This window comes from Cavia porcellus, unplaced genomic scaffold, assembly GCF_034190915.1.
Source record: "Cavia porcellus strain 051 isolate PalLab524CR breed Dunkin Hartley unplaced genomic scaffold, mCavPor4.1 scaffold_21, whole genome shotgun sequence".
NCBI classification, from domain to species: domain Eukaryota; kingdom Metazoa; phylum Chordata; class Mammalia; order Rodentia; family Caviidae; genus Cavia; species Cavia porcellus.
The window spans coordinates 60450991-60471783 of record NW_026947504.1 but is presented as its reverse complement, the minus strand read 5'-3'; the positions used below and the strand labels follow the sequence as shown (position 1 = coordinate 60471783).

The 20793-nt window shown below is 36.5% G+C and overlaps 1 protein-coding gene across 1 annotated transcript in view; it reads left to right on the top strand.

Annotated features, from left to right (window-relative positions):
* Nufip1 (nuclear FMR1 interacting protein 1) overlaps nucleotides 1–15805 on the top strand; it is a 37825-nt gene extending 22020 nt beyond the window's left edge. Inside the window, exons 7-10 of the mRNA XM_003477469.4 lie at nucleotides 1141–1322; nucleotides 6660–6779; nucleotides 11877–12127; nucleotides 13981–15805. Coding sequence (XP_003477517.2) covers nucleotides 1141–1322; nucleotides 6660–6779; nucleotides 11877–12127; nucleotides 13981–14097 — 670 coding nt within the window. The 3' untranslated portion in view covers nucleotides 14098–15805. The remainder of the gene's footprint in view (nucleotides 1–1140; nucleotides 1323–6659; nucleotides 6780–11876; nucleotides 12128–13980) is intronic.
* Nucleotides 15806–20793: the final 4988 nt, after the last annotated feature.

Genomic DNA, 20793 nt, shown 5'->3' with positions numbered 1-20793 from the left:
CCTGTAATCCCAGAGGCAGAAGGATCACCGAAGTTCATGGCCAGTGTGGGTTACATAGTGAGTCCAAGACCAGTCTGAACTACATTGTGAGACCCTGTTGCAAAAACAAAACAAAACAAGAAAACCCCACAAAACAACTGAGCAACTCATTTTAATGGTTCAGTAATCTTGATACCAAAACCTCATCAGGACATTACAGTAATAGAAAACTAATAAAATTCAACATGTATTCCTAAAAAACTCTTAGTAAATGAAGAATAGAAAATATTTTCTTTTCTTTAATAAAGAGTATCTATCAATACCCTATCCCCAAATCATTCTTAATAATGAAATACTGGTGACCTTGCCTCTGACATTGGGAATAAGGTAGGAATATTCACTATAACTGCATTTATAAATTAATTTACCAAATATGTATAATACCAATATTTTAAAAATCAGTTGTATTGTTATGAACTAGTAACATATAACTGTAGATTGAAATTTAAAAAAACCCATTTACATCTTATAAAAAAATACCAAATACCTAGGAAACCATACCTGATTTGCCTGTGGTAACTCAGTTGAGTTCTTAGCTTGACATCTGCGAGTGGATATTGGAGACTGGTTTATGACAGTTGAAGCTTTTGGCAAAATTGGTGATCTTCCTATAAAGTAGATATAGTAGTTATTATCTGTCTACTCTTTTTTTCAAAGAGTTGTCATGAGGGTCAAACAAAGTGGCATATTTGTAAATGCTTCAGAAACTTTAAGTCTTCTTATAAATAAGTACACAAGAATGAATTTGCTTTACAAGCTCTAACAAACATTTTTATGCATAATGGGAATGATAGAATACTGTCAAGCTGATCTATGATGATTGCACAAAATAGCTCAATTTCAGACTAAAGATGGAGGTGAAAATGTGTAATTAGGATGAATAAATGGGGCGTTTATAGGGTATCATCCCTTTAAATTTCTAGCGTAGGTTTTTTGTTTTTGAGTCTACTGGATTTCATTTATTGTGACTGCTTTAATGTACTAGTGTATGAGTGATCCATTTAGCACTTTTTTTCTTTTACGTTCAGTAGTTTTTTTCAAATTACTCTTGAAAGATCAGTGTCTTTTTTTTTACTAAGAATTGCATTTTTCTTACTGCAGCAAGATGAAAGGAATGTCCAGACATTCACAAATGGCAAAGATCAGAAGTCCCGGCAAGCATCACAAGTGGAAAAATGATGGTGCTGAGCAGAGCCCAGGCGGTCACCGCTGTGCTTCCACGATGGGGAGTGCACCTGAGGCCAACGCAGACCCTCTCGGTGCTCTGATGAACAGCGAGTCTGGTAGGCCGAGTGCTGCGGATGAGCATGAACTCTTTGGACAAATGGCTTTCATTGTATTTACATAATAGTATTTTTCCTCAAAGGCTAGAATACATTTATACTTGTTTAATGTGAAATTCCTTTTAGATTTATAGGACAAGTTTGCTCTTGTATATAAGGCAAAAAATGAAAGCATCAAAACACTGCCATCATATGTAGATATCATTCAACCTCTGAGACTCCATTTTCTCTTCAGAAAAAGAGAATGTGTCTGTAAATATTTCCAGTGCCATTCTGAGGCTTTTATCTAAGTATATGTGCTTCGCACTGCTTAGGAATACCCAAAGATTTTTAATGAGAGGATTTTAATCTCTGTTCAGTTTAGATGACAGTTGCTTCTATGATAATCACATGACAAGTTATTGAACAGATGGCAAGAAATGCGGGGGTTAACTAATTCATTGACTAAATTAGGATAGAAAAGAATCTTGGCATAAGGGAATGTTGGGTTAGTATAGTACAATAAAATTTGACGGATAGTAATACTACTAAATAATCTTGACACCAACTAACACTTACTGAGTAAGGTACTACTGTGTTCCATATGCTTTGTGTGTTAATTGATTTCTTCCTAATGGCCTTTTATATAAATACTATTATAGCTCCTCCTTTAGAAAGGAGAACCACAGAGGTCAAAAAGTTTTCCTTATATTGCTGATGAGAGATAGAACAAGAATTTGAACTTAGTGCCATATATGTTCTCAAATGTGAAGTCTGAATTTGTCTAAAAAGTATATAAATTTAGGACAATTGACATGAGAGAGAGAGTTTAGAAAAGGAACCTTGGTACCTTTTCAGAGGGGAAGGAAAAGTGAGTGACGTTTGGAGCCAGTATTGCAGTTACTCTTGGTCACTGCCCTTTTTTAGCTTCAGAAATTTTTAGAGCCCATACGCTTCCTCATATTTACAGTGTATGACCTTAGTGACAAAATATCATCTGTACTCCAAACATAAGCTTTCATGTTTTTAAAGTACATACTTAAAACGTAAATGTGAAGACTTCATTACCGTTGGTGAGGTATAAGCCTAAAATTGATATCCTTCACTTCGTGGTTATTTTTTCTAAATGAAAATTTGAAGGGCTGTAATATTGAATAGTTTATGTTGCTTTACTTTGATACATGGCCAGTTCTGGTTTTTTTTTTTTGTTGTTGTTGTTTTTTGTTTTTTGGGAGATTGCACCCAGGGCCTCACAATATAGGCAGTGAGTTACATCCCCAGCCTGTTTTGTTTAAGTGTTTCAGTATATGCCAACCTAGTAAAACAAGAACTAAAAGATTATAACTTCTATTTAGACTGGTATTTAAGTCCTCAGAAGACACTTAGACATGAGAAGAATTGGTAGATCCATCTTATCCTTATTAATAGCAAGTATTCACTTGGATTTCCAGGAACAGTTGAATGAGAGGTTTTGTTTTCTTTCTTCCTTTCTTTTTCTTTCTCTTCTTCTTTCTTCTTCTTCCTCTTTCCTTCTTCTTTCTTCTTTTTTTTTTTGTACAGCAATCAAACTCTGGGCTTCACGTTTGCTTGGCAGGTGCTGCACCACAGAGCTGTATCATCAACACTGAATGAAAGATTTTAAATAATTATGTTTTAAACCAAAACATAATGGTTTTAAATGTTGTAGCCCTTACCTACAACGAGGGCCAAGAATCAGAACATGTCTGCTTTGTACCTCAGAGATGAGACTATTAGTCTGGAATACAGAAATCTAGCAAGATCTTGGGGGTGGGAGGAGAGAAACAAATAACAGGGCTGAGCACTAAAACACCACAGGATCAGAGAGTTGAGTCTTTCAGCACTGCAACTTCCAGAGGAGGAGCTTAAGTTGATCACCAGTGCCCAGGAATTAATCCATTGTGCCTGTGTAGTGAAGCTTCCGTAAAATCTAAGGGACAGAGTTCAGAGATCTTCCAGGTGGTGGAACATGTGAACGTTCTTAGCAATCCCAAAGAGGTTATGGATGTTCCCTGCCCCACCTTTCCTTACCTCACCCCCTGCATATGTAAATGTGTCTGTAAATATTTCCAATACCATTCTGAGGCTTTTATCTATGCTTCACACACTGTTTAAGAATACCCAAAGATGCATCCCTGCCTAATGTTCTTTATAACTAATACTTTTTTTTTAAGAATCTGTTGTTAATATAATGCTAAAAAATGAACAAAGAGACTCATAATTTAGTAATTATTTGGTCATTGCATTAGATTATGTTTTTGTTTTGATCAGCAGTAATGTGTGTATGTGTGAGAGAGAGAGAGCGTGCATGAGTGCAAGAGCAGTCCAGTGTAGTGAGCTTTGTGACTCTCCCAGTGACAAATGTATCTAACATGGAAAGCCCAGATTCCAAATACTATTCACTAGTCAAACCAGTGCCTCTTCGAGAAATGGCTGATTATAGGGTTGGAACTGAGAAAATACAAGGTAAGCCTAGAGCTTCATAATACCAGAAAATTCTCAAAAAAAACTCAATGATGTTGGCATGTCAAAAGGGTATTATAAAGAATTTCCAATGACCAAAGTTAGAAATATTTGAATCACAAATCAAATAATAAATAAACAAGTATGAGTGAAGAGGAATGAATTTTACAGATGAATTCAAGTGAATACATGTAGAAGCAATTAGAAAAATAGAAATTCCTTATTAGAATACCCTAGTAATAATTGTTTTAGATAAGATCCCCTGACAGAGGGAAAAATTAAAGATAAAACATTAAGTCAAAACAGTATCTTACATAGCCTCAAAATATCTCCTCCCAAAACGTTTTTAAATTACTAATGTGATTTTAACATTTGTCGGTTTTTTGATACTTCTTATTTGAGTTACAGATTAATTCTCCCAAGGAGTCATGACAACTAAACCCTGGTATGGTGGATTAGATCCTGAAACAGAAGGAGAGTAATGGGGAAAACTGGGTGTAATAGAAATAGTCTGTAGGTCAGATACAGTATAGTAGTAATGTTAATTTGCCAGTTACCATAGATAATGTGCTTGAGTTACATAAGAGGTTAACATTAGGGAGGCTGTGTAAAGGGTATGTGGTGATGTTGTGTGGTATTTTTGTAGTGCTTGTGTAAATGCCAAATTGTTTTAGGATACAAAGTTAAAAACAAAAAGAAAGAAGAAAATGGCTGTGTAGGCCAATTAAGGTCTTGCCTTATCCTTCTTGAGTTGCATTATGAGGAGCACTATTCTCCAGGGTTTATTTCCCTTTGCTTTTCTATTTTCTATTACATTTTTTTGTACCGGAGATCGAACTCAAGACCTCACGCTTGGCAGGCAGGTGTTTATGCTGCTGAGCTGATTCCCTAGTCCCCTTCTATTACTTTCTGATCACAAAGGTAATAGAGAATATATGAGGAAAAAACTGAAAAGCACAAAGTTAAGAAATCGTAAACATGCATCATGGTTTTTTTAAATAAAAAAGGAATCATGTTGTATAGCATTGAAAAAGATGTGCTTTGGCTCTAGGTTCTTCTGAGCTAGTTATTTGGGATGTGTCATATTTGGACAATAGTTTGTTCTTTAGATATTTTTTAGCACTGTTCTAGTTTCTAATGCAACATTGAACAGAACCAGATAAACTTGGAGGAAAAATAATTTCACTGTTGTGGTGGGCCTGAAAACTAGATTAGATTCTGGAGTGAGTTAGACAAGTGAAGAAATCTAAGGCCCAGATGATTCGTCTGGTAAGCTTTATCAAACAGCTATTTGGAATTTTGCTATGAAAGAGAAAAAAGAAATGGAGCTATCACTGGAAGAAGACATTATTCACATTACTGTTGATAAAGTGATTCATTTAAAAAAGACTTTATATAATCTGTGGGAAATATTGTAGCTCACTAGTTAAGAACTGTGGCGTGACAAGTGGCACACACTTGTAATCCTGGCTACACAGGAGGCCAAGGCAGGAGGATAACAAATGGAAGGCCAACCTGGGCAATTTAATGAGACCTTGTTTCAAACTTAAAAGAGCTGAGATGTAACTTAGTGTTAGAGCACTTGCCTAGCATGTACAAGGCCCTCAGTTCAGTCCCTAGGAACACACACACACACACACACACACACACACACACACACACACACACGAAGGAGGGGGAATTGGGATTTTAAGTCATTTGATAAGACTTAGATTTGACCCAACTGCAGTTTGTGGCTGAAAACCCACAGGGTGATTCTTAAGGATTAAGTGAGATATCGTACTTTTTGAAACATTTCTTTAGGTCTTACAGGGAGACACTACTGTTGGGCCTTTGACTTTTCAAACGATTTAACAGTCTTTATACTAACACAGTGGTAGATTTCTGCTTAATTCATGCATAATATACATATATAACTGCATATTTTTCTTGCCTTTCTTTATCCAAGAGAAAAGGTAATAATATGGCCTAAAATTAGCAAAGAACAATGTTAGGGAGTGTAGTGGTGGGTAGGTGGGAGGAGTGAGAGGATATGTCTTCGTCTGACAACAAGTGCTAGGTCAAGTCATGAGGGAGAGTCCTATCTTCTTGTAGCATGTCTTAGTTTCCTCTAGATTTTAGAAGTGAACTTTAAATGCTCAGTTTTAAAACATTTTATATTAGTTGTGGGTTGAATTGTTTCATTAAATAGACAAATTACTTACATTATCTTCTATCAGGCTTTATTTTTACAGGTTATGTAGAATAGAGTTAATGGGTTTAGAGCTGCCAAAAATAAATGTAACAGGTGGTGTCCTGAGGCCAGTGCTGGGCTTGCTGGGCTCTGATCAAACACCTTACCTTCTGGCGGACCCTTTGGTACTTGCTAAATTCCTATGTCTGGCTTATTTACTGAAGTTCTTAGAAGTTCTAAATAATAAAAATCTGAGGCAAATTCATTTCTGTAAAATTCATTGATTAAGGCCAACAAAAGGAGTGTGCACTTTTGTATTTATTCCTGAATCTAATTTTCAGAGTTAATGATCCTAATCTAGTAAAGTTAAATTTTGGCCTCTCCGCTACCTGTAGATTAATAGCAGGGACTGTAACTAGTTTGAGGAAGGCCCACATTCCATCCCTGTGAAACACTGGTAAGTTCACTCAGCTGTGTAGTTTCCATTTGTCTCTCTGTTTCCTCCGAAGTAAATATATTCTTTTCTTAAGACTTAAACCAAGGAGAAATTTTTCATGCCTCCTAAAGTTAGTTTTTGGGGAAGACTAAGGAAATAATGAGAAATACTAACGGGGCAGAGTGGAAGATGGTCACCTTTTTTTTTTTATTATGGTGGTAGATGTTTTGAGGTACACTGTTTGAATCTGTTCTTTCGTCTATTTTAGAGTCTGATAAAGAGTCTCCTCCACCGCAACAGACAGTGATACCTAAGGAAGTGACACCAGCCTTGTGCTCACTGATGAGCAGCTATGGCAGTCTTTCAGGGTCAGAGAGTGAGCCAGAAGGTGAGTCATGGCTTCTGTTGGGACACTGAGATGCGTTGGATTTTGTTGTTTTAGCCTTTAGTGTGTGCTGTATGGTAATGTCATCCTGGATGCATATTCTTTATTTGAGCTTCAAATTCCTTTTTCTTTTGACTTAGAGGTAAAGTTAGCATGGGATCAAGGAAAACTGGAGTAAGACAGAAACACATATGCTACTCCAGGAGCAAAAGGCAAAAACCAAAAAAGGAAAGGGAAAATACTGTCTTAGGAAATGAAAGAAAATTCTAAAAGAAATAGCAAAAGCTCATTTTAATTTATTCTCTGCTCTGAAGAACCTTCATTATAACATTTATAATACTGTTACTGGGTAAAGAGAGATGCTTTATGATAAAGAATAATACATTTTAAAAATGCATATAAAATTGTTCTTTATGCAGCACATTTACATAAATTATCTCATTTGGAAAATACAGCAGCTCTACTTGTGGTTGCATTAACCTGTATGTTTTAAAGGTTGGAAGAAAGGAATCTTGAAGAATTTTCCTCAGAAGTCAGAAATGGTTAAGATACCCATCTTACCTTTGAAGACAGAGATGATAACATGTCGGACATTACTACGGAGTTTAGGGCCCCCTACCAGAGCCGTTAAATAGGCTGCTGATCTGATGCATATGACACAATGTAATCCAAGGCTTGAATACATTATCTAGCTTATGTTTAATGAGTAAGCCTCAGTCCTATTACGGAAGCCTGGCACTGCATGGTAATTTTTATATGTGTATCAGAAGAAAGGTAATCAGAGTAGGAGCTGTACAAGAATAAGACTAAGTATCCGAAAGTATTTCTATGGAATGAAGAGAAGATCTGCGTTAGAGGAAGGCAGCACTTTAATGTTGACTAGGCTGGAGGTAATCAGTATTTGTGTAGTCTGAGGAGTGGTTGGGCTTTAATCTGTAATACACAGTTTATATCTGTATTCATGTTTTTAATGGGCTGTGGCTTACTCTGGTAGCTTGTCAAAAGCTACTTGAATTTTGAAATAGAAACTACTTTGGCTTTCTCAGCATATTCCTTAACAGACGGTTGCCTTGTTATTTTTTTTTTAATTGTAAGAAAAACAATATTTCTTACTCCTGTTTCCCATATACTGATAGGAAGGAGTTACTCTTTCAACACATATTACATTTCCTACGTATCAGCTATATTTATAACAAGTGATAAAAAAGAAAACTATCACCAGATTACAGGATCCCATAAAAACAAGGTGAACTAATGCTTTATTCTGTCTCTTAAAATGAAACATTTGTACTTTTTATATCCATGTCTTCATTTTGAGGCTGCCACCATATTTTAACTTGGAAGAAGGAAGGGAAACAATGAATCTTTGAGGTCGTGCCTTCATTTAATAGAACCTTAAGCTTAGAGAAAAAGTTTGCCATGCTAGTATGTGGCAGAGTGATTAAAATCTAGGTTAGGGGACTTGAAATTTTATCTAAAACAGCTAACTATATTGCCTTCCCTTACAGTCCTTTTTAGGGTGGTATTTACTGTTTTTCTGAATAGTGTTACTTAATTTTTTCTTTTGTAGATAACAGAGGATATAATCTAATAAAATTTATATTTGATTTCATGTGAATTCATTTTGCTGCTTCTGTAAAATTTCCTGCTTGAAGCAGAAAGCCCTTGCTTCATAGTCCCTAGATCCTAAAAATTATTTTAAGACTCACATAGTCTTAAAATTATTATCCGACATCATTACTTGTTAATTTTACTATTACTAATGATTTTTAAACTTTAATAATTAATTTCCAATAATCCTTAAATGTTATTATATATATTTTGAGTTCAGCTTTATTAAGCCATCTAGTCATCTAGTTAGAAAATCACTATCTTTTAAGTATTAATTCTGGCCTCTAGGATGCTATAAATAAGGAAAGAGTCCCTCATGACTAAAGCAAAGGAAAAGGTTATATTCATACCTAGGGATCTTTAAAACATGAATGCAGAATCTTTAATACATGAATAAGAAATAAAATTCCAGTGAGAAGTATATCCAGGTAGGTTGGTCGGCTGTCAGTTCTGGTCTGCAGCTTCCTAAAATGGTGGTTTAACTCTGATGAGGAGACCTTCACACTGAAAACTAATTCAAAGGCCACAAACTGCAGAATAATTTTAGTTTGGAAGAACCGAATGGCAGTGTTTAAATTGTATTTGAATTGATGAACACTACATTGATATCTGATGTTTAGCTGGAAAACATAAACCTCAAGAAAGAGAAGAATATAAATGATCCCAATTCTTCTTCCTTTAGTAGAAAATTGACAGTTTATATGTGATTCATTTGCCTTTTGTGTTCCTGGGTTAATGATCAGTACCCGAAGGGGTACCAATTGCAAGCGTCAGGTTCTTTTACTATGTTTCTGGCAGGTGGCTGTAAGGCAGGATTCCAACTACCCTCTTCATTGTATTTCTTTTTTGGGGGGAGGGTACCAGGGATCGAACTCATGACTGAGCACTTGCAAGGCAGGCACTTAGCCACTGAGCTAAATCCCCAGCCCTCCTCCTCATTGTATTTGATTGATTTGCTAAAGCAGTTCATAGTACTCAAGACAGCAATCAAATTTATTGGTTTAGCTGAGCTAAAGATGGCAGATTAGATGGCAGATTAGTAAGCAGCAAAACACAGAGCCTCCCTGAGAGAAACAACTCAAATGCTGGAATAAAACATCCTGGAGAGAACCAGACAGAGGGAGATGGATCCTCTCAACTCAGAAGAAACGAAAGGGAAAAGATCTGGTCAAATGCGAAGTCGTGGAGCTACTATCTGAGGAGCTCAGATTTGTGGCCACAGTGCTCTCGCTGGAGCTGCCCAAACTTGTGATTGCGTCATGCTCACTGCCAGAGCCGCAGTCGCGCTGAACTCGGGATTGATGAGTCCAGCGAGAATGGGAGTCAGCATGGAGACCTGCACTAACCCGCAGTGAATGCTCAGAAGAAGACCCTCCCACTGGAAGGGGCAACCAGCTGGGCAACGTGTTGGAATCGGGCAGGACGGGCATGAACAAGGAACAGCAATGAATTCAGTTGGTTGCTCCCTACCCAGAGTAGATCAGTGGGATTTGCTTGGCTTGGGTCACGCTCCTGGCTGGGATGCAATGAGTTGTCCTTAACCGATTCCCTACTGGGGCACACACTAATGTGATGAAGGCCCGGGCTGGTTGACTGGTTCAGAGGGGAGGGGCCAGCATGTGCTGCCCCTGGTTGCACCTCAATGACCAACAGCAAACCTGAGAGGGCAGAAATCCCTAGCTAGCATGCTTAGAAGAACCATAACCAGCAAGGAAAGGGGCTAGGACCTTCACTGTACACCTGTATAGAAGGAACCAAAAACATGACAAGAGAAAGAAATAAGAAAAAGCCCCCACACCCCAACTCTGCAAATATTGATCCAGAAGAGGTAAATACAGCAGAGATTGAGGGCAGCAAACATACAATATCAGACATGGCATCAGCGAACACAAAGAGATATCTTCGTGACATCATAGACGAGCTCAAAACTGAAATATTAATTCAAGTAAAGCAAGATATAAGCAGATTAATAAAAGAAATGCTGGACTGGGGATTTAGCTCAGCAGCATAAGTACCTGCTTTCCAAGCAAGTGGTCATGAGTTCGATCCCCCCGGTACCAAAAAAAGAAAAAGATAACATAAAAATAAAAGAAAAGCTAAGCACCTTTCAAGAAGACACAGAAGAATGGAGGAACACAAAAAAGGAGAGAAACATTCGATGAAGAATATAAAGAAAACCTAGAATACATGAAACATATTCAAGGAGATTACCAGGAGGAGATTACCAGGAAATTAAAAACTCCCATCGAAAGCTGGGAAAATTGCCTGACAGAAAAGAGATAGATTATTAAATTTATTGGTTTATTACAAAGGATATTACAGGCAATACTAGTGAACACTAGGTGAAGAAATTGATAGGGCAAAATATAGGAAAAGGTGCAGAACTTCTATCTGATCCCTTCACCCTCCACATGTTTAGCTGTCTAGAAGCCTTTTGAACTGTGTCTTTTGGTTTTTCATGGTGGCTTCATAACACAGGCATGATTTTCATTAGCCATTAGCCACTGATCAGTTTAAGCGTCAGCCCCTCTCTCCTTCCTGGAAGTCGATGGCAGTGAGGAGGGCTGAAAATTCCAGCCCATAATCTTGTCTTAGCCTTGTCATGACCAGTCCCCCTCCCCGCCCTGAAGTTACTGGGGCTGCCAGCCAGCCAGGGTATGTGTGGTATCTTCTTCCATCCTTTTACTTTATGACAGCCTTCTACTTGGTGTGGTTCTGTGACAGCTGAGATTTCATCTTAGTTCAAACTGTGTAAGGCAAGGACTGCTTGTGTTTTAATTTAGTTTCTTATCAGATCTTGCTCTTCTTTCCTGTGTCACCTCTGCCTTTTAAGTGAGGTGTTTAGACCCTTTATATATAATATATTTATTGATATGGTTGATTTTGTTTGCTTCATCTTATTTTTGTTTCATTTTGCTTTCTTTAGGGTTATTCTGTGTTTTTAAAGCAGTGCAAATATAAATTTGTAAGGTATTCCACTTTGTTTTGTTTGGTCTAGGGTTTGTAGTAAGGAACTTTAATTCATCACAGTGTGCTTTCAAATTACATTATTTACTTCACATATACGATAATTTAAAGAATTTTTCAGCAGTTTCATACTGTTAGGTAGATTTTATTTCTAACTTCTATAGATATTATAAACCCTACCTCATTGTTAATATTAGCTTTAAATTCTTTTCAAATAATAGAAAAATACATTTTGTGTTTATCCAGATGTGTACTGTTTCTTTCATCTGTCATTCCTTTGTGTTACTTCCAAGTTCCATCTGGTATTATTTCCTTCCCTGGAATCACTTTCTGTAGCTCTTTGTCGTAGTCTCAATTCTTGGAAGTTATAGTTCCCAAGTTGAAAAATATTAGGATACATAATCTCCTAATTTGAAAAAAATATTAGAGCTGCAAAACTATTTGTAGTTGAAAGTTATTAAGTAGCCAGGATTTCTGTTCTTTCTCAAAGTTTTGTTTCTGTTTGTTTTTCATTATACTTAGAAACTCCCATCAAGACTGAAGCAGACTTTCGGGCGGAAAACCAGGTCGTTCCAGCAGAGAACCAGATAAATAGCATTGCTCCTAAGAGTCCAGGACAAGATGTTAAAGCTACTGTTAGAAATTTCTCAAAAGTCAAGTGTGAAAACCAACAAAAAGGTTTTAAAAAGACAAACCCAAAGAGGAAAAAAGATTATCCCAGCTATCAAACATTATTTGAACCAAGAACACATCATCCATATCTCCTGGAAATGGTAAATGATTTTTCATTGTGCTAAGTTGTTTGTATTTTTATGTTATAATGATGGTGCCACTGGGGTTTTGTTGGTGTGTTTTCAGGTTACCAGAATCATATGACCTTTGAAGACTGTCTGTGTCTCTTAATTCTAAAGCTGCATTTGGCTTACAACTGGTGTTCAGTAAATGTGGAATAATTGCACTTTTCAAAACTTACTAATATTTTAAAAAACAAATGTCTACTGAAAACCAGAAAATGATAAGAGAGAAAATATCTAGAGTTTTCTGACATTTCTGATTTCCTATGCTTGGAGATCATCTTTGCTTTTTCTCTATCTTTATTTATGTGTATTTATTTTGTGCATTGTTTGCTTAGTAGCATTGTATGCTCAAAATGGTATCTTCAAGTAGTGAAGAGAAAGCAATGTGTCCTTTCTAAGATATGGAAAGAAAGCTGTCTTGGTTACTTTTCTCATTGCTGGGACAAAATTCTCAACACCCAAAGTTAGGGAAGGGAAAGATTTAGCTCACAGTTCATAGAGCTTTCAGTCCATTTGGCTCCAAGACAAAGTGGCATGTGGCAGAGGACAGCACAAGCAACATGAGCAAAAAAGGAGGAGCATGAAGAGAAGACTCTTTCTGTCCCGTATATTGTGTGCAGGCCGTACCCCCTTGGGTATGGCACTCACACCCATAATCTCTGCATTGGACCACAAGTCATTCACAAACTCTAGGGCCGAGGATTTAGCTCAGCGGCATAAAAAAAAAAAAACCTGGCAAATGCAAGGTCATGAGTTCAATCCCTGGCACAAAAAAAACCCCAAAACGTTAGAAGCCCGCCTCCCTGACTGCGTGGAGCTTTGGGAGGACATCCATACTCAAATCATAACAAAAGCTATTCTAAGATTATTTTCATTTCTAAGAGTAGTAAAAAATTCCACATTTTTAATGGAGTTGTAAAAGCTTGCCATTCTATGAAAAGTTTGTTTTATATTTACCATCCAGGTAAGTGTTTATGGCTATAGCTAACCTATTCTGTAGCCTTAGTATGAGATATTACATATAGATAGAGTTGCTTCTTATTAAGGTGGACCTAAAATATGCTTATTTTTTAAATATCAGTATTATATATAGTAAATTGCATTTTAAAAATATTTACCTTATTCATGATTAATTATCTTTCTGTTGAAAATGTTTCTGAGCTATATTAATCATGTCAGAAATAAAAATAAATTCCATCTTGGCAAATCACATATTTTCCTCTGATTATGTACTTACCCTAAATACCAGGGATTTTAGCTTTCTTTCAATAAAATAAGCACAAAAGTAGCAAATTATGGAAGTCAAGAAATTTTAAAAAAACTTGCTCTCAGTGTTTCCATATTTATTATAACTACTTACCACTTTCTATACCACATATAGATTTGGGATTTTATTATTATTAACTATTGTTTTTATTAGTTTTTTGAGAGAATCTTGCTATGTTGCTCAGGTTGGCCCTGAAGCAACCCTTCTGCTTTAGCCTCCTGAATAGCTGAAACTTAGGTGTGAGCTACTGCAACTGACTGAGGAATCTTCTTTGACATGGTTGTTAGATTAAAGCATTGAAGACGTTTAAATCTGTTTTCTTGTCCTTTGCTAGATACTCCAAAGAGAACCCTAAATAAGAATGTGCTGTTTTAAAAGCTAGATAGTATTTTTATAAGTTAAAAGGAAGAAATGTTCTTTAATTATTTTTAGCAAAATAAGAATTCTAAAACCCATTTCTTACTGTTCTTCTTTATATGAGAAGATACATTTAATATTTTAGATTGTTTTTCCTACATATATTTTTTAACCAGCTAATCTTTCTTAAAATTTTTTTTTTTAGCTTCTAGCTCCGGACATTCGACATGAAAGAAATGTGATTTTGCAATGTGTTAGATACATCATCAAAAATGATTTTTTTGGACTCAATACAAATTCTGCAAAAACTAAAGATGTATAATTGCCATCAATTTCAGCACATAAATGAAAAATTATAAAAATACCATCCTCAAGTTAGTGAAAGAAAACCAAAAATGATTTTTTTCTCAAAACTGGATTAGTAATTAAACTGTAAGCCTCATAAAGTAATTATGTTGAATTTTCTAGTCTTTTCTTTGATTCTATGCAAATAAATGCAAGACTGATTTTTTTAAAGACTATGTATTACTGGGATTGTATATATTATTTGCTGGGAGAATTTCTGTTTTTATTTGTATTCATTTTTACACATTATTCTCAGGTAGGAAGTTTGTTGTACCAGTTGAGAATTGAAAATATTGGTTTAGTAATAAGACAGTTTTTAAATGCTTAATTCAGCTAAACAAAATGAAACAGACATACATTGTGGTTTCAATGCAGAAGATCTCTTTAACTGTAGCAAAGATAATAATTTAAATGAACTGAATCAAATTAACATAGCCAGAATTCTTAAAAGTAAAATTTTGTTTGTACTAGCTCTACTTGCATAGTTCAATTATTGAATGCTTGAAGTATTAATGTATCCTCTGTGTATGTTTAAATATGACTGGGGTGCTTTTTGAAAATATAGTTCAGAATCATATCTTTGTTTTTCTGTGAAAAACTAAAGTAGTATTCTTAATGAGATTCAACTCATTTCTTATAGCAAAAAGAGTAGTTTGTGAAATAATGTGAATAATTATCTCTTTTAGGGTTTAGTTAAAATTCATCTTACAAGGTAGTAATTGAACCCTGTAAATTTTTTTAAAGTTAATGAAAGTTGCTGAGATTTTTTTTTTGTCTATAATACTAGGCAAGTTGATCTTATGTTGTAGTATTTTGCTACCTATAACTATAGCTCTACCTTTTTGACATATAGCTAAAGGGAGCTAGGTTTTTAAAAGCCGGATTATTGGGCTTGGGATTTAGCTCAGCAGCATTAAGTGCCTGCCGTGTAAGTGCATGGTTGTGCGTTCAATCCCTGGTACCCAAAAAAAAAAAAAAAAAAAAAAAAAAAAAGTTAAAAACCAGATTATTGTTTTAGTTGAAAAATTAGTTTTATCAGACATTGTAATTACTGAAGTTCATTCATTTTGCCTGCAAGAAAAGGTAGGAGAGCTACAGTAGATCTTGCTTTATATTGGTATGGTTTTCTCTAGAATCCTAGAGTGCCTGGCATGTGGCACTAGGAAAGTCACAGATTAAGATTTGTGTGTAGTCATTGTTTTCCAACCTTGTAATCACCTTTAATAACTTTTTTACTCTGTTTCATTCTACTCCAGTAAGCCCCAAATTTTGGAAATCATTTGCCCAGTACACTAATTAAAACAGTTTATCTAATACTGTTGAGAGCTTACTTCTGTGCCTCTATTGTACCTGCATTAAAGGTATAAAACTATAAGGCCTTGCCTGATTTCAAAGAACTCAGTTCAGTTTTCATGTATTCATTAAAGTGATACCCAAACCAATACATCTCATCAGGATGAAGTTAACTCATGCTACTCTGATGCAATATGATGCAATCTGCAGTTTTATCACTAGTTATGCAGGTCCCACAGGCTTAAAGTTTACAACTGCATCCACAGATTCCTGGACTACTTCATGGCCCACCACATCAGGAATGGGCTTTAAGGTGCTTTAATGTATACTGTATAAACAGCTTTATTTCCAATTATCTCTTGTTTTCTAATAAATGTGTTTAAGACTGAAAATGATTCTCTGAGTATTGCCTTGACTTTGTCTGATAGTCTTTGGCTGGGGAGACTATTTCTCATGAGTAATTTCATTATATTTAACCTAGGAGTTGCTTAAAAGTATGTTTAAATTTTCCAATTGGATAGAATATAGCCTCTGTAGTTTCTATACTAGGGAATATGTGGTCAATATTTGTAAATATTCTGAATTTTAAAGGTAGGGTACTTTGATTTGGTGACAAGCTTGTTTAATTGCTTAAACTTGTACTTCTATCTTATTGCTAATTTTATTTATTTCAAAGATACGAAAGTATCTTATGATTGTTTACAAGTTGTACCTTTTATAAGTAATGCTCTTCTTTGTTCTAAAGTAATTTCAAGGCCAGTCTCAATGACATAGTGAGATCCTGTCTCCAAATCAAACGAGCAAACAAAAACAAAACCAAAAAAGTAAACATTAAAAAAACCCCCAACTATTGGCATTCTGATATTGCTCTTCCTTGTATTCCTTCTCTCTGGGGATTCTGTAGTTATTTCTAAATACATTATTTAAAAGGATTTGGAATAAAAGAAGAAAGGTTGGTAAATTTTAATACAGATTTAACAACCTTTTCCTACAAGTATTTCTGAATTTGTAGAGCAGTAATTTTTATTTAAAACTGTTTTATCCTTTTAATGGCTTTTTATAAAAGCATGTTCATTTTGGAAAATTTCAAACAAGTATTTAAAGTATGTGTTCCTCCCCCAACCAGCATATGCCTTCAGCACTGTATTCGTCCTGCTTTCATTTCAGTGCAGTGTACCCATTTCTCTCCACCTGCCCTGCTCTGCCTGAGATGATTTCGCCCTCATATAGTATGTTTCTCTAGAGGACAAAGGGTTTTTTGTTGCTGTTGTCATTTTGTGTTTTTTTTTTTTTTTTTTAATCGATACCAGGGATTGAACTCAGGACTGTGCACTTGCAAGGCAGGTGCTTATGCCACTGAGCTAAATCCCCAGCCCCTTGTTTTGTGTTTTTGAGACAGGGTTTCACCATGTAGTTCAGGCTGGCCTCAGACTCACTCTGTAGCCCAGGCTGGCCTTGAATTCTCAGCAATCCTTCCTCTGCTTCCCAAGCGCTGGAACCACAGGTGTTTGCCACCATGCCTAGAATGGCTTTTCTTTTCTTTTTTTAACTACCAAATCTTTAAGAACTTATAATTGCTTGATAATGTCAACCATCCAAACAAACTAAATTCTCTTAACTTTTTAAGATCACATAGTAGAAATCATCCGGTAGCATTTTGTACCTTTGTATATGGGAAGAACTGTATTTGGACATATTTAAAAGCAGAACTTATTCATTTTATTTCCCGACCCTGTCACCTTCCTCTTCTCCATTAAATGATAGACATTTTAAATTGTGAAACGAGGATGAGAGGCTGGCTGGCTGCGTATTTTGATTTCTACGTGAGAGTGGAGAGAGTTCGCTGGCTGCAGCTGGAGTCCAGCAGATTAGGAGTGTGGAGGTGAGGGGAGCCGCACTGAGGAGCAGCTTAGAGCTGTTTCTCTTGTGATGGTCTTTGAAACTGCACAGCACATACTTTTATTTTGTTTTTCAATGCTAGGCTCTTTGTCCCTTTGTTCCTGACGAGTAAGCCTGGGACAGACGGAATGGTCACTCTGGGAGAGAAGCCAGGGAACTGGAGGAACAACTGTTTTAGGGGCCAGACTTGCTCCAGCACTGACACCTATGGCATAACGGGACTTCTCACGGGAAGTCAGACGGGCACACAGTGACAGCTGCCTCCAAGTTGAGAAAAGAGAAGATGGGCAAATGGGAATGAATGAATGAAATAGTGAAGGTGACACTCAGAATGTACCGAGGCCCCCAAATAGAGAATGTAGAGCTGTTGCTCTACAGGCACCGTTTAGAGGTCCCTTTCCCATCCTTGTCAGGTTCCAGGAGGTTTGTATTTGTATCCCATGGAAAAGTTACTGGAATTCTAGTGAGTTAATTCCAGTCTACCACTTCCAGTGCAACCCAAGGCGGGAAAGACACTAAGGCATAGTTATGGGGAGCCTAGGGGGTCCCAAGTCCAGGCAAATTGGTGGTTTGCCAGAACAGAGGCCACAACCCAGGACTCAACCCAGGTTTTATTAATTCTCCATGAGGGGAGTGGCTGGGGATGGTGGGGGTGACAAAGTGACAGGGAATACATGATTGTGTGAGCTGGGCTAGGTAGGGGGAGGGCAAGAAATGCAGAGAGTAATCTGCATGACACAACTGAAGTAGTATCTAATATTTTGGGGTTGGTGCTTAGGTTCGATGTGCAATTTTTTTTTTTTTTTTCCCTGATAAGGCGTAGCCTCTTTCTTGAGGCTGAGTCCCAGCAGACAGCATGGAATACAGCTCTCCATCCTGCCTGGTTCAACCATGTTTTTCTGGAAGTCACAGGGCAAGGAAACAGAGACTTCAAAGATTACACATCAGTTCCTTAGCCAGCCCATTTTATACTGCTTAATGCCAGTTGAAAGGACAAAGAAATAGCCTAGCCAGCTCTGTACCTATCAATACCTGGACAGGGCCAAGTTTGTCCAAAATGAAGACAATTGCTCTTTCAAGGAGAGTTGTCTGGGTGGGTCGTGAGAGCGCTGCATGCTATGTGATACCAGGAGTGAAAGCTTGGATCACTTCTTGGTTCTTCTCATAAGGAAAGGGACAAATGTCTCCTATTGATCTTCTGTAGCCAGTCAATTTAAATCAGTCTGTGTACATTCAGGAGAAAGTATAATGTCTTCACTTGATTTCTGTAGGCTTTTTTTTTTTTTTTTATGATTTCGGAATTCCAATCTGCAAATCCTCAGCTCTAGTTATTAGTGGGTAATGCTAGGGTTTTCTGGCACAATAGAGAATGAAACAGAAAGAAAAAGTGGTCTTTATTGAGGACGTGGAGAGAAGTGCACCACTTGTGGGGTTGGGCATTCTCCTCTGCCAGAAACAAACATGGTGGGAGGTTTTATGACTTCTGACCAGAAGCAGCATTTGGGACAGGCATTGATGACACGTGAGGAACTGATTGGAATTCTTGCACACATGGGAAAGGAAAGAGGAAGTTATAATCAGGGCTAAAGGGAAGGAGGAGGAAGTAGCCATTAGGGTTAGTGTTGTCCTTGCTTTGACCCTCCACCATGTTAGACCACTGCCATAGTGTCCACTAATTTATGCTAGGGCAGAAACCTTTCAGGTAGTGAATGCCACCATTTCTTGGTCATAAAACACTGCTGTTAAGCATCTATATGCTTTTCTGATTATTTGTTTTTATTTAGTTTTTAAGGCTAAGTTACAAACTTTATATTTCATCAGTTTTCCATAAATGTCCTTTACAAAGATGAAATATGGTATACCACATTGTACTTAGTCTCATCGTTTTTAGTTTAGGACTTTTTTTGTCTATGCTATTATAAAAACACAATTCAGTAGTACATAAATGAAAAAGTGAAATTTGTTCTACTCAATCTTATTCCCTTCACATCATCTCCCCTGAGATACTATTATTAATGGTCTGTATTTTTAGACTTTATATATATATATATATATATATATATATATATATATATAATTATTTAAATACAATAGTCTTCCTAGACATTACTTTGCAGTTTTTTCTACTGAACAGTATCTCATGAGTATTTGTACTTGTGAATGTAAATGCATGTGTGCATATATGCATGTATGTGTGTACATATTTTTTCTTTTTTGTGTTTTTGTGGCACTGGGGAGTGAACCTAGGACCTCTGAATTGAACTACATCTTCAGCCCTTTTTATTTTTTATACAAGGTATTCTTAAATTTTCCAAGCTGGCCTCCAGTGTTGATTCCTCCTGCTTCAGCCTCTTGAATAGCTGCAATTGCAAGTGTGCACCACCTATGAAAAAATGTTTACAATTTTTCTCTAATGTTAATGGAACTGTAGTGAATAGTGCTGAATACACAGTGAAATACAATGTATGCCTGCATGTGTGCATGTCTGAATATTTTTGTACCATAGTCTTAAAAGTCAAGAGACCTTTAAAGACTTACCAAATTATACTTTTTTAATTTTAAAATCTTTAATTTTAATTTTAACAAAACAATAAAGCCAAACAAAACAAAACAGTGAAAGCAATACAGGACTTCAAAAGAAGATAATAGGGAATCGACAATGGCTACCATAATATATCTAGTTATCTTCAAGATAGCTGTCCAGATCATCAGACATAATAAAACAAAACAGAATAAAACAAAACAAAAAAATGAAAACAATACCAGAGTTCACAAGATAGTGAACATTAACAATGGCTACCACAATGCATCTATTTATCTTAAAAATAGCTGCCTAAACCATCAGACATAGGCATGTAAAATTAAACAAATAATACAAGAACCTAGCTGAAATTTCAGGTGTGTGACCTCTAATCTCTACTATGTCTGGGTCTCCTAAACTTGTTCTGTGTGGGCCAAAGTTCTGAGATGCTATTTTGCTCCTCCGTCTTCACATTTTCCTGTTTCTCTGAATTAACCTATGGCTGCATCCTGAGTGCTTTCTGCACTGGGTATTAATCCCTCAGTAGAGGAGACTGGGCAAGGCCCCTGAGTTCCTCTGACCCAGGGTTCCTGGAGTGGTGGGGAGGAGTGGGGTGGTGGTTCATCCATGCCCTATCCCGTGGCAGCCGTGGCTTTTATGGGCCTTGTTGGGCTCACCAGGTCATTGGGCAGGTCGCTGGAGCAGAGCCTCAGGGTGTGGAAGAATACTGTATCTTTCTTACTCATTCTGTCGCTGATGGGCTAGCTACTATTGTTCTTTTCTGGGTTTCGATCTCATGTAGCATTGTTTTCTCTCCTTTGACTTTCAGTATATGAATTTCCTTTTGAGTTAAATGTGTTTCTGGTATACAGCATATTGATGGATTTTGTTTCTTGATACACTCTGCCTATGTTTCTTTTTATTTGTGAATTGAGGCCATTTATATTAATGGTTATGACC